General features: G+C 37.8%; 1 protein-coding gene across 1 annotated transcript; it reads left to right on the plus strand.

Moving 5' to 3' along the window:
- Nucleotides 1-2,285: 2,285 nt before the first annotated feature.
- On the plus strand, nt 2,286-10,197 carry LOC135481910 (pyridine nucleotide-disulfide oxidoreductase domain-containing protein 1-like). The gene is made up of 14 exons (XM_064761688.1): nt 2,286-2,427; nt 2,709-2,789; nt 3,070-3,189; nt 3,613-3,684; nt 4,050-4,106; nt 4,397-4,470; nt 4,949-5,109; nt 5,413-5,501; nt 6,390-6,507; nt 7,310-7,422; nt 7,813-7,935; nt 8,541-8,678; nt 9,096-9,168; nt 9,913-10,197. The coding sequence occupies exons 1-14, from the start codon at nt 2,335-2,337 to the stop codon at nt 10,086-10,088; spliced, it is 1,488 nt and encodes a 495-aa protein (XP_064617758.1). The 5' UTR covers nt 2,286-2,334; the 3' UTR covers nt 10,089-10,197.
- The last annotated feature ends 4,280 nt before the right edge of the window (nt 10,198-14,477 follow it).

Genomic DNA, 14,477 nt, shown 5'->3' on the forward strand with positions numbered 1-14,477 from the left:
ATCTACACCCAGCGGATGTTGACACATATCCAGGTGGAGACGAAGCCGAAAAGGACCAGTGCGGGAAAGAGGGCGCTACGAATTTCGGCCTGTCAAACTGCCAAACTCAAAGAGACGTCGATTTTTAAGTTGGGTATTTGGCGTTTGTGTGTATTTTTTCTGTCAAATGTTCATATTTAACATTAATTTTGGGACCATGCAATGTTGTTTATTAACGATGGTGCTGGAGATCTCCTAAACCACGGTAAATAGCTAAAAAGACAAAGCTCATTATTCTGTTGGATACAGAATTTTGTAAATACTTTGGGAACACCTCTGGACAACTTCTTTGGGAGTTACTTCAGATTTTTGGCTGATTTTATGTTCACTTTAAACATAATGGCTGTAAAACATGGGAATCATCGTTTTTGACGATGAGCTAAACGCTCCACTTTTTTTTTTTGCAACCGTTTTCTGTCAATATTGGGCTTTACTCCAAAACGTATTTGCCCTCGGTCATTTTCGTCACAACCTCGTGGATGACTTTACAAGTACATAGTTGCTTTCACTGGCCATTCGAGGAAATGATTATCTCACTTGTATACGCGTACAGATCTATTTATTTTATTTATGATACTGACGGATCTATCCATTGAAACCCTTCGTTGTTTGTATGATACCCAGATCTGAAACTTGAAGTGAAGGAATGAAAAGTGAAATAAGTGTCCATAGATCTCAGTCCATTAAAAATTATATAAAAAAAAACTATCAGATTATTGTTATTATATATTCTTTCATTGAATGAAATTTCGTTTGCACTGAATAAAGTGGGTTTTGTGAGTAAAAATTTCCTGGAAGTATCAAACGGGTGCACTCCTTTGTGTTCTGTCTGATACCGTACGATCATGTACCGTACATACTATGTAAAATTAATATATTTTTCTGTAAATTCTGGGCCACTCTTGATTTCCTCTTATAACGGTAACGGTGAGGTAATGTTGAAAAGAATTTGTATAAATCGTGTTTTAATGTCAAGTTGTGTCAATAAAACGTTTTTATTTATCAAAAAAGAATAATATCGCATTGGTTTATATACCGTAGTTTATTCTATGTATTCTAAAACTGTGGAACTATAAACGTAACATGGCTAGAAACCCTTTTGACGCGATGAAATATTGCAGAAGGAAGATAAAAAGCCCCGTTATTTTTAGTTGTCAAATCATGACTCGAGAGTTCGTCCGCCATTTCTCTGCTCCCAACCTTTATTAGTGCGTGTATTTTGGCAGCTGCACTCATTAATCGTATGGAGGAAAATCGTATGTAAAATATTCATAAGCCGGACAAATGGGCCATCTTTGCGAATAATAACATGACTTGAAGTCGGCCATACATTTAGACTATAGTTCATTTACACGTTTTCTCGTGCTTTCCATTCCCCAAAAATTGTTTCTGTATTCAAAATGATTTCATCCTTGTTTTTGTGTGTGTTGGTTCAGAGGTGGGGGTGGTCACTACGTAAGTGTAGTACTGTGTAGGCCCCATCCTTTTCACTCTTTTTACTTACACTTTGCTAGGCCCATCTTTAAAATGACTTAAAATATAAACTGTTCATAGGAACTATTGGTGCGACAGAAGCCTATATTAATTTTTCGGCTTACGAGATAAAAGCATGAAAGTTTAGCCTGTATAGGCCTAGGCCTAAATTTATTGGCCTGGGCCGGGGATGGGGTGGTGGGGGGGAATACACCACACAGCATAATTAATTAACCAATAAAGACCTAAGCCTAAATCTGTTCTCGAATTTTTGTTGGATTTGACGTGGGTCAAATATCCTAGGTCTATATTGCTGATTATTGCTATTGTTACTTTTACACTGGGAAGCAGAAAATTTATGTCACAAAATTTTATCTGAACTTTGAAGTAGAAATATACGCCTACGCGCTCAAAACTAAAACTTTGAAATCGGTCAAGTCGGATTTCTCACATAGGTCGGCATCTATGTGGTGAGTTAACTTCACATGGGCACTGATGGGCTTACCAATAGATCCATTCAAGTTGTATGAAACTCTAATGAAATATACACTTATACCTTTTCAAACCAATTTTCTTAAATTAAATACATATTATTCTACAGTGCAAGTCTGCAGTTCCATGAAAAAAAATTCATTCCGGCGCAGGCATATCTACATTTCATGAAAATTCAACTTGCTGAGATTAATTGAAATGATCTTTATGGTATATTGAGGCACGCGCCACAACAAGAGTACATGTTTGTTGTGGCGAGTAGCTAACAAGCAAGGAAAGATTTCAATCTAGCAAAATAAAAATGCTTACCAACACCACACGTAAGACATAATGTCAGTGGACGAAAAAAGGCTGATCGATGAGAAAACGGCAGCCTTTGTTGTTATCGGTGGCGGAATCGCTGGGGTTACCTGCGCAGAAACGGTAGGCATTTAAATTTTCTTTTGTAGAACACCTGCATTGGCACATGGACCAGAAACGGTGAAATAACAAGGTTGCTTATGATCGCGCAATGGCTATAATACTGACAGAGACATGAACATTTAAGCAATGTAAATTGGTTGAATCTTCAGGTAAACAGCTAGACATTAACATAACCAGTGGAACTTTAGCGGCTATGTCATACCAATCCCAATTTCTGCCAATGTCAGGTAAATTTAATTTCTTCATTCCATTTTTCATGAATGGGTACATCACACTTGTAGTTGTCAGCCCTTTCGCCGGAGAAGAAAGTGATACTGATTACAGCTTCTCCTTTGATCAAAGCAGTCACAAATTTCCAACAGGTAAGAATAAGCGATTATATGTTTGTGGTAATTAATGAACAGAAATTAGGCTAACTTTTATAGTGTTTTTTGACGCATTATAAACATGTAGGCCCAAACGGGCAAACATTAACTTGTAATTTGAGTCCAGACTTCTTTTAAAATGAGTACACACTGTCTTCAGAGTAGTACTGATTGTTTTTGTATTATAGTAATGATCCATTGATTGCAAGCCAAAAATGTTGCAAATTGTTTCATTTGTTATGCGACTTGACATGGGTTGTCAATGTATTGTTTTCAGTTGTCTAAAGCTCTGGAAACCTTTGATGTGGTAGAGAAGCCCAGTAGCTCACTTCAGTCTGAGTGTTCCAATGTAGAGATCATCCATGCATCTGTTACGGCCTTAGACAGCGGAAAACATGTAATATTCCTCCATCTAATACATATTTTCAGCATTTTCTAACATTTTGGGAGGTGGAGGGTGTGGTGTTGAGGTGGGGGATACTATTTGTAGTCTAGAACCGATATAATAGAGCAAAAAGGACTAATTCCCTAAACACATTAACAGGCAATTTTTACTAATTGTAATTTGACGTAGGCCTACCAGTACCATTATTGTTATGGTTTTCGAACTGCCTGTCACTTATCAGTTCATACTTTTCCGAATTCACTGAGTTACACACTTATAATATAGAGTTTCACTAATGGATATTAATGGCTGACTGAAATATTAGTAATCACATGTACCTTCTGGGTTATTAAAGATTCTGTAAGTCAGTGCAGCTCTTCACTGATAAGATAACAGGAATCAGGTTTGTATGATGCCTATCTATTGGTATTTCAGATTGTTGAAACAGATGCTGGGAAGACAGTGAAATATGATAAACTTTGTATTTGTACTGGAGGAAAACCAAAGGTAGGGTATAAAAATTATGTGTAAGTGTATCTCTTAATGACAGTGATGGGTCCTTCATTCTCTTAATGTCAGTGATGGGTCCTTCATTCTCTTAATGACAGTGATGGGTCCTTCATTCTCTTAATGACAGTGATGGGTCCTTCATTCTCTTAATGACAGTGATGGGTCCTTTATTCTCTAAATGACAGTGATTCATTTATCCCCCTATAGTGCAGTGCAGAATTAAAGATTCAATCGTGCTGAAGAATTAACTTCATCACTTGTTTAACAAGCACACACACATATTTGTATTTCATAATCTGTGTTAGATAATGATCACATTTTTAGAGAGAGTTTAAATCTTTATACTCCTGTTTTCCATACAGCTAATCTGCAAAGACAATCCTTACGTCATAGGGATCAGAGACACAGAAAGTGTTCAGGTAATGTTCCAATCATTTATACATTTATATATGGTGATGCAAAAAGACATTTTTCATTTCCACATTTGCATTTTGTATCAACTGGCAGTTATCTTCACATACATGTATTTGCCTGTACCATTATACAGTAGCTAGAAATGTCTAGCAATTTAATACATTATGCTTCTGCAATTGATTTTATTGTTACATGAACATCACACAAAGATTTAGATATACAGGATTTCTAAATTAAATTTCATGATGAAAAGAATGTTCTGTTGTCGATATGGTGTTTTTGTTTCATATTTCAGGCCTTTCAGAAGAAGCTGTCTGGATCTAGAAGAATTGTTGTTGTAGGGAATGGTGGCATAGCAACAGAGCTTGTGTAAGTACATGCAAGAAGTTGTGCGGAAACATTTTAGTGTGTATCAGTTCAGCTTGTGGTGAGCTGATTACTCAGCCTATGTCATAACATTACATCTTTCCCTATTTTGTGATACATTTATTGATGTTTAATGTCACTCGAGAATACCCCATGCAGTTAACCGTATGATACATCAGTGGCCAGTTTTATGGATGGAGGAAATCTTAAAAGTTCAGAGTAAACCACTCACCTTTGGCAAGTAACTAATGGACATTTTCACTATTAATACTCAGATTTTCACCCACAAAGTGTGCTCATTTATGTATTCCAGAAACCATTGGAAGAATAATGGTCTTTGAGGAACTTCGTGGCAGACCACCTTAAATGGCCACCCAGCATGTTTTAATGACATACCAGACATATTTATTAATCATTCCTTGACAAGATTATGTTGAGATATTAAGCATACACAACATTTGTTGCGTGCTGTGCTGTGTAGGTATGAGGTACAGGGGTGTGAGGTGGTGTGGGCAATCAAGGATGACTCTATCAGCACCATGTACCTGGACGCAGGAGCTGCCCAGTTTATACTGCCCAAACTAAAGGAGGGCAAGCCCCAACAGTCAGGTCTTCTCAAGCGGCTCAAGTATACTGTGGCAGGTAAAGCAATGACTGGTCTTTTTTTTAATTACATATGGTTTGGGAATAGACAACAAATGATAGAAGGTGACAATTTTTTTTGTATTTTATGCCAAACAACATACAGTGACTCATAAAAGCCAAAATGATTTCAATTGTAATACTCTAAAATTACTCAGAAACAAGATTTTAATTATAGGATTATTATAGTTGCTTCAGTTTTGTTTTTACACCAAATAATACACAATTTGTAATTGTTTAGCTCACATTTTTTACATTGAGACCCATAAGGAAAGTATCTTTGTAACCCCTCTCATCTTTTAGACAGCCCCAGCCCAGGTGTTCAGTCAACCCCAGGGGGAGCCCTTGGTCCTGACTGGGCAGAAAAAGTTACCCTCAAGGGAGGTTCTCAGGTAATAGATACATGTACTTCAGCTGTCTTAAACTTGTTTTTATGTTCATTAACTGAGAGAAAGGTGATGTGGAAAGATTTCAAGTTTCCAATAGAATACTTTCATGAACATCTCTTGTAATTTAACAGCATACCTGTCAACTCTCCCGATCATCAGGAGCCTCCCGATTTGGAGAGTTATTTCCCGACCTCCCGATTCATACTCACAATCTCGCAATATCAAGGCCCACTAGTGGACTCAGTCTGACTGATCGGTTCCAAAGCGCCAAGCTGCCTGCATTCATGTTTCGCTCCCCCCAAAAAACCTCCCTCTCTTTATACATTTCCCAAAGCTGACAGTTATGTAACAGTTTTGTGGAATGTTCTTTGCTTATAATAATATATCATATATATTGATAAACATTGCCATAAGGGTTTATGGGTTCAAGACAGGTTACCTTAGTTCAGAACAAGGTTGTGTGACCTGGCTGGTCAGACTATATTTACAGATAGCTGTCCAAGTCAGTGTCAGGCAGTAAAACTTGTCAGTTATGTCATTATTTATTTGTTTGAATTGTGTTTGACGCCATACTCAAGAATATTTCTCTTATATGACGACAACCAGCATTATGGTGCACAGAAACTATGAGAAACCATGAGAAACCCGTAACCATCTGCAGGTTGCTGGCAGACCCCACATAAGACTGGAGAGGAAGCCAACATGAGCCGGGCTTGAACTCAGAGTGCTCGGATTGGTTGGTTTTAGCTATGCTGGTGAAGCATCAGAGTGACTGACATAACCAACGTGTACACACATATTTAGATGACGCTGTTCAACTTTTGGGTGCATTATAACTAAGAAAATGTTACTTGTGATACCTTTTGACTGGTTTGGTTCTTCTTGTTGAAGGGAGATCAACCAAGAGTTCATGTTGAATACAAAGTAGAGGTGAAAGAAGTGTGGACTGCTGAAGAATTCAACGCAAGAAACCCTGGTCAGTCCGAGAGTTCTTCGTCAGGAAATCATGGTGATTATTTTCTGGGGCCAATTTAACAAGTTTTGACTTTAGTCATAATTTGAAATTTGATCTTAAATTTTAATTTTATTTAAATTTTTTTTTCACTTCAAGAGTTAAACTTCAAAACAGTCTACATGTGTCTAAGATAAATGGGACTTAAATATATTGAAAATTTAAATTTGATGTCAAAATGGCTGTGAGAAATAGGCTCCTGTGATATACTGTGTGGGGATATATTCCAGGTTTTATCTCCAGGAAAGCTTCCATTTGATTAACCAGTGTTACATGTCAGACATTAAAGTAATCTAATTTGAAAAGGGAAAGCCTGAGCTAGCAGCCTTTTGACAGATTGTAGCTGATTTTCATTTTGTCATCATTAAGAGAGGAAATGCAAAGCTAGAATATTGAGTCAGAATGGAGCTGTTATTTTGTGATCAATAAAGTTGCGTACTTATGTTGCAGACGTTTCTGTTCTCGAGTGGGTTTAAATTAATATAATTAGCTAAATAAAGAGCAGCCAAAGCAGAATTTATTTACTGTTTCTCTGTTGTCAATAAATATGGAATTTTATAATCTTTCAGCAATATTATGCCAATTTTGAATGGAGGATGTACAAATATTGTTTTGCTATTTAAACACAGTGAGCACTAGGTCTTGTATTCCTTTTTCCAATTAGGTCGCTTAACCTAATCTGTTCACTTAGATGCAAGTGAGGAAGATTACAGCACTGTTTGTAAATGTACAGTGTTTAAAGTAAATCAGACTGGGAGATCTTGGCTCACCTCACCTGTTGATTATATAATGTTTTCAGAAGAGTGGCCGGTTTGTGTTGAGCTGACCAATGGTGTGGTTTATGGCTGTGACCTAGTGGTTAGTGCTACAGGTGTTTATCCTAACACACACCCCTTCGTTAAGGATAACCAGGTATATCAGTTACACAGGTATATCTGTAAACAGAATTTGCTTCATGTAACCAATCAAGAATTTTACCCAGCTGCCGCTAGTGATTTATTTAAAATATTCTATTGCTTATGTCACCAAATATGATGTAAATTTTGAGAAATTACGGCCGGTTTGATTATAAAGCGCATGATAATTTAGAACAAAGAGAGGCTTCATGGGCGGGATTAATTAATACTTAACGTCTTTTCAAACAAAGTTTTCCTAAATGCAAGTGTAAATCTGTGACATCCCTATTGTTTAAAAAAAAACCCTAATTGGTGCTCTGAACCTTTTTTTTTTAGTCGATGACTATTGCTGATCTGCAAATAAAACTTGCAAAACTTTCCAACATCTGTATTTTACCCTGTTCAGTTCAGACTGGGTGCTGATGGAGGGTTAGAGGTGAACTCTAAAATGCAGACCTCGGTACAGGATGTGTTTGCAGCTGGGGATGTTTGTACAGCAGGTTGGCAACCATCCCCTCTGTGGCAACAGGTCAGGCTTGTAATTGGTGGCAACAGGTCACATTTGTACGAAATAACAACGTGTCAGATTTGTACTAAACGTCATCATGTCAGATTGAATGACGACAGATCTTTTTTTCTTGGCAGCAGGTCTATTTTCAATGTGTCAGACCTGTATCAGGCCAGATGTGTGTTCTGTCTAGACCTGAATAAAAATAAAACTATATGTAGCAAGGCCTTAATTGACTTGAAAATATTGATATATTGTAAATCTTGAACCTTTTCAACCACGAAGCTTTTTTTTTTCAGTGAAATTTATGCATACAATTATTATGAACAAAAAAATGCCAAAAATGATTTGTTTGTGTCACCTAAGATACAACAGTCATAAAACTGGGCAAATAATCTCTCTATAGCTCTCTAGTTCTCTCAAAATGTTTCAAAATATTGGCAGTTGAAAAGGTAGAAGAATTAGGGAGAGTTTAGTTTGTACAGCTATGTGTTTGTTAATTTCATATCTGTTCTAAAAGTGTCAGTGTTAGCTGGTGTATAGATGTAGTAATAACTTCAAGCTTCAGTAGAGATGAGATTGTTTGATTAATTAGCTACATCAGTAACTTCATTCTCTCCATGTAGATGAGACTCTGGTCCCAGGCGCGACAAATGGGAGCTTACTCTGCCAAGTGTATGCTGGCCGATCTACACCAGGAAGATATCCACATGGACTTTTGCTTTGAACTCTTTGCTCATGTCACAAAATTCTTTAACTACAAGGTCAGCTGAGTTTTGTCAACTTGTTAACTGCCCTGAAAATGTATAAAATTTGTTATGTTCAGTATTGAGCACTTTTATGTCGGCTCAAGAAAGACTCTTCCTTGACTTTCTGTATTTTTGAAACAAAGGGGAGCTCATATGAAACGTTTTGCGCTTTCTGACTTTCCATCTTCATTACAAGCATAGTTATATATGAAATTTAAGCTTACAGGCAAAACAGGGTAAATAGCATCACTACTTCACAGAGAAGCATGTTTATATTATGAGTTATAAGATACTTACAGCTGAGACAAATGAGACCCTATTGTCGATAGTGAACTGTAAGAAATGAATAGCAGATTAGACAGGAGACAGCTCAGAATTAGTGTTATTTAAAATTCCTGATTTTCATTCTGGATATCTTTTTTTTATCCACAGGTGATATTGTTGGGGAAATACAATGCCCATGGACTGGGCAAAGATTATCATGTTTTGTTACGAATGACAGAAGGTAATGGTACACGTTTTTTGATTTACAGCAACATAGCTACCGTAATTTGGCTTTGACTGTTTAAAATACGCAATTTTCTGAGTTTAGCCTTGGCAGGAATTTATAATATTAGCAATTCACCAAAACTATTGTTGTATAAGTGCAAAAGTACAGACATTGGGCTTTGGTGACAATACGCAGTGGACAACCCTGATATGACTCCACAGTCTAACATTCATTAATGACCACATGTTCTCTTGAACTAAGGTGTGCACACTTTTGTCACACTTGAGAGAGTTTATCAATAACTTGCAAACAGTCTGTTGTTTACCCGAATTCCCGGGTTTCTTCCAGCCATGATACTGACTGCCATCGCATAAGTGAAAAATTCTTGAGTGTAACATTACAATCTTATCTAATCAAAAATTTTAGAAATTCTTGACTGGAGCTTTAACTATGCTGAATGCATGTCATTTTAGAAGATAGTCACTAGCTCTGTGAAGGGCCATAAGATAGTACCTTCAAATCATAAATGCACATCACTCTTCAGATGCAACTTTTTGAGCTGTATGTTTACAGCACTGTTTTTATAATTATTTAGATTTCCATCAAGTGTTTGGAACACATCCCATTGGATAGAGAATTAAACAATATTACTTAAATCCTAAATACTTACTAAATACACAGTACACACAGTTACAAATACATGCTAGAGTAATATATTGATGACTTGTGTTGTATTTCACCAGTGAGCCTTGTTTTTAGGTAAGGAGTATGTGAAGACAGTGATGCATGATGGGAAGATGGTTGGAGCCACTCTGATTGGTGAGACGGATCTGGAAGAGACGTTTGAAAATCTGATCCTTAATCAGATGGACCTGAGTTCCTTTGGAGAAGATCTGTTGTACCCAGGGGTGGATATACAGGACTTCTTTGACTGAATTGTGTTCCAGAGTGAAGATCATCCTGTTGTACATGTGGGAACCTGTATTTTACTATCTGATTATTTAATTTTATATATTGCAAATCATTGTTTTCTTGAACTATGTATGTGGCATACATATGAATACATTAAAATTATATTTCAGTATTTACTGGTTTAAGATAATGTTCATGTATTTGAAATCTTTCATATATTTTGGTCTTTTAATTTCTGTTGCTTGTCTACTCTGAGGAGAAAGCACGTGGAGAAAGAATGTGCGCTGCCACTACATTTTGACTTCTTTGGGATGCCAAACTAGGCGAAGGGAAACATTGAAATAATGTTGACGTAATGTAAAACAGACTTCATTGCCCATGCACGTACATGTGCACGCATCACGTTGCATTGTATACCTACCAAACAGGGGGAATAACTCTCAACGCCAAAGTGCCAGTAAGCTATCGCCAAAGCGCGTGTAGAGTTTCGCAATCGTCATGGTTGATTGACCCCTTAACGTGAGATGTAGAATCCGTTGGGTTGGCTGTAGCTGGTAATCGAGACGTTTGTTCCGTATCTGCAAAAGGTGATGGTTTTCTCACTCATAAAAAATGCCCGTATGGAAAAATACATTCTTGAATACGGCGTTTAACTCCAGTTGAATAAGAAATTAGACGTTAGAATCGGAAATCTTTATACTTCCCTGAGTTGGCGCGTAACATTTGAGCATAAGAAGTACATATGTATAATATCCCAAAAATAAAACAACAACAAAAAAACACACACAAAAAAGGGCATAATCCATTGAACTTAGCCACAGCTGTTAATATCCAATATATTTAATTAGATTACAGGCGTCTGATGATGGAAACGGTTAACATATGAACAAGTGTTAATCGTGATTTAACCAATCAAGTGCATAGAAATAGACCAGATTGAATCGATATTTTCCGTGTTTCATACCAGTACACCTTTGTTCGTATTATTATCAAGACACGTTGTGAACGGCCTAACCTTATTGCATTCCTTATTCATCCACATTCAGTTGCATATACGAGAAATATAAAAACGAAATCGAGTGAGTGATTGGGGTTTAACGTCGTAATTAACAATTTTTCAGTCATATGATGAAGAAGGAATCCTTAGAGTGTATGTAATGTGCCTCCTTGTTGCAGGACGGATTTAAACTGCTCTTTTATCTAGTGCTGCTACACTGAGACGACTTACCAAAGGCAAGTAAGCGGCGCCACCCGAGGTGTTATACTGATACGGGTCAACCAGTCGCTGTACTATCCCCTTAATGCTGAACGCCAAGCGGGGAAGCTACAACTTCCTCTTTTAAAGTCTTAGGTGTGACCCGACCCATGATTGACCCTGGATGCACCGTTCCCGAAGCGGACGCTCTACCAAGCGTACAACACGAAATGTAATATTCCCTCTTTTTTATATACCGTAATGTATAGAATGGTCGACCTGGTGTCAATATATGGAGAGCAGGCGGCTGCCGGATATAATGCTTGTCTTTCCATCCTCCACGACACACGAGGTATATGCATTCAAACCCGGCTTTGAACAGGGGTTTTGTACATTCCCCGGCTCCCACGGCTTTAGGGTATACTGGAACCAGCCTGTTTGTCTGTCCGTTCGTCTGTAGACACGATTTTGTCCATGCAACTCCTCCCGAAGTACTCAACCAATATTCATCAAACTTAAGATGCATCTTGCATATCGTCGAAATTTAAGTTTACAATGACGATCGAGTATTTGCCTTAATTACCTTCATTCAGTACAGCACCGATTTCGGTGAAACTTGTTCCCTAGCATCTAAACGTGTGCATGCTTAATTCTAATGGCAGTCGGATTATTATATATAAAGTAACCGTTTTCTAGGGCTGTTTTAATGCATTCTTTTGACGCGTCCATCATTTTTACTTCTACATTGCGCTTAAAGTATATGCGAACTGAAAGATCATTTCATGCAGACCGTAAGAATATTATACCAAAGGCGTAGGAAGCGAATGAAAACAGATGGGGAGAGGGGGCATTATCCCAACCAATGAGGTGAGGGTCCAGAGGCCGCCAAGACCCTGGAAGCCCAATGGTCCAATACAGCCGTATACGCGATTGAGCGTATTTTAAGAGAAAAACTATCCATCCTCAAGGTTCTGATTAAGTAAACCGGTACTGCACTTTTTTGCACAAATTTTGTAATCGGGCTGTTTCCATATTTTACATGTATGTACTTACTTTCCGTTGAAATACGTGCTATATGAGTTGTAAAATGTATACTATTTAATAGTGCATGTGGATAAAGTGAACAATGGCAATCAAGCCCGCAGGCAGGGGGTGGAGAGGTGGTGCCTGGGGCGGAAGGAAGGTAAGTGGAACGACTGTCCCCGTCAATTAAAGGCGAGGGTCCATGGGCTGCGCAGGCCTCGGAAGCTCTTAGATTCCAGACGTCTGGAGACAGGTTCTAATAGCCTTTTCGATCAATTAAAGCAAATACAAGCAGATCTACGGAGCCTTTAACGATACATTATTTTTCAATAACGACATGATAGCCTTTCCCGAGATTAAAATATCTGACTGATGAGATTACAGTGAATTAGTCTGTTTGAACAAATTAAAACAAATGTGTTGACTGTTCTGAACGGAATGTAAAGAAAGCATTGGGCATTCACTGTTGCATTTTTTATATGGTTGGGTGGGTCGAAAAGTGTGTGTAAGGTTGGGAGCAGAATATATGCCCCATCCCACCTCCACACACACTTTTGAAAGTCACATGTTTTTTTCGGATTTTCTGATCTGTATAAAACGGAAATGAAGAGTTCTAAGACGAGCTTTATGGCTTTAACATATATTATGTATTCCAAACAGCCAACCATAAAGTGACAATCTTTAATTGCACCTCATTCAGCAAAGACTGACATCACAATGTAGAACTGGGGACATGCTATATATAGCCCTATCTTGTATAGAAACAGTGTAAAAAGTTTCAACTGACGCGGTAAGCTAAACACATTGAAATAAAGTGCTAAAAAAGATCAGAAAAATATCACTATAACATGTTTTGACAGTTGTTTTCTTAAATGTAGTTTTTGCGCGTCCGTTTGCCACATTGTTTACGGAGAGATTTATGAGGGATGGTTATGTTGATGCTTTTGACGGGAGAAAATGGTATGTGTTAACCGGAACACGAAATATATACTGTTAGTGGAGTAAATGGTGTTTGTGTTACGTCTGACGAGGTCAACCTGTCACCTTCCACGCTGTACTTAACCGAAGTTTGATGGAAGTTCGAAACCTAACACCGAGGCCTCAGACTGATTTACGCCTGGCGAGATTGTTTTTTCCTGTAACAACAAAAACAGTTATCCCTTGAGTCTCTGTATATATCTACCCCCTTCAAATTTCTCTAGATTTCTAAGTGAGGCTTTCGGCCATATATACGTCATGTCATGCAGGGTATCGATCTTCATTCGGCTGTTTCTTAGATTCTGTTCATTTATTCCAGATTAGTGTTTGACGTCGTGCTAAAGAATTTTCACCTTTTTGACGGCAGTAGGGTTTATGAGCCAGTGGAGAAAACTGGAGGGCCCCGAGGAAACCCACGACCTTCGTAGATACCCGATAAACCTCCTCACTTAAAGCCTCAGTCGAAACATTGAGAGTTGGGTTCGAATGTGTGACCTTATTGGATGATAGTATGATAGTCGCAGTGATATAACCAGTTTGAAAGAAGTTCTATACCTTGGTTTATAAATCATACATAACTGATAGTGAAACTGATTCTATGTACCAAACGTGATAACGTGTCAAAAACTTATACCTGTTTATCTGAGCGTGGAAAAACCTGTTTTGATCAGCCTGATATATAGGCCTGTCGATTTCGACGTCCGACGCAACATCATTTTACATGTGCACCGCATGTGAGTCGTTCACGCAGTCATGCGTGTGTGCGTGTATAATACCATGATGATTGTCAGTAATTACCACACACGTGTCTATATATGCGATGTATTCACCCATGTCCGTGTATATATGTGGTTTTGTTTGTTACGTGTATACCTATATAGGCCAACATGTATTTTTACGTATTTATGTAGGCTATTTATTCATGTATAACCTACATGCAATACACGAGTTATCACAAGATCAAGCGAATAGATATGTAGTGACTATATTTGTATGAACTCGTTTGTTTTTCTTAAATATAAATGAAAAAAAAAGTTACAAGGATATTGTTCGGTTTTCACCCTGCACGCATGCGGACAATTAAAGCTGTCGTCGTGACTTTGGGGCACCTCAAACGGCATGAATACCCACTTATGCTAAAGGTTCATGGACCGGTGTGTGTTTTGTGGGATGTTAACTAACAAAGACCTCAATTTTGACATAATGCATTCCTTTT

The sequence above is a fragment of the Liolophura sinensis genome, chromosome 1, assembly GCF_032854445.1.
Source record: "Liolophura sinensis isolate JHLJ2023 chromosome 1, CUHK_Ljap_v2, whole genome shotgun sequence".
Taxonomy (NCBI): Eukaryota; Metazoa; Mollusca; class Polyplacophora; order Chitonida; family Chitonidae; genus Liolophura; species Liolophura sinensis.

Coding starts and splice junctions, on each gene's coding strand:
- LOC135481910 (XM_064761688.1), top strand. CDS start 2,335: ATGTCAGTGGACGAAAAAAGGCTGATCGATGAGAAAACGGCAGCCTTT. Junction 6,508..7,309: donor TTCTTCGTCAGGAAATCATG/GTGATTATTTTC, acceptor TAATGTTTTCAG/AAGAGTGGCCGGTTTGTGTT. Junction 7,423..7,812: donor CCTTCGTTAAGGATAACCAG/GTATATCAGTTA, acceptor TACCCTGTTCAG/TTCAGACTGGGTGCTGATGG.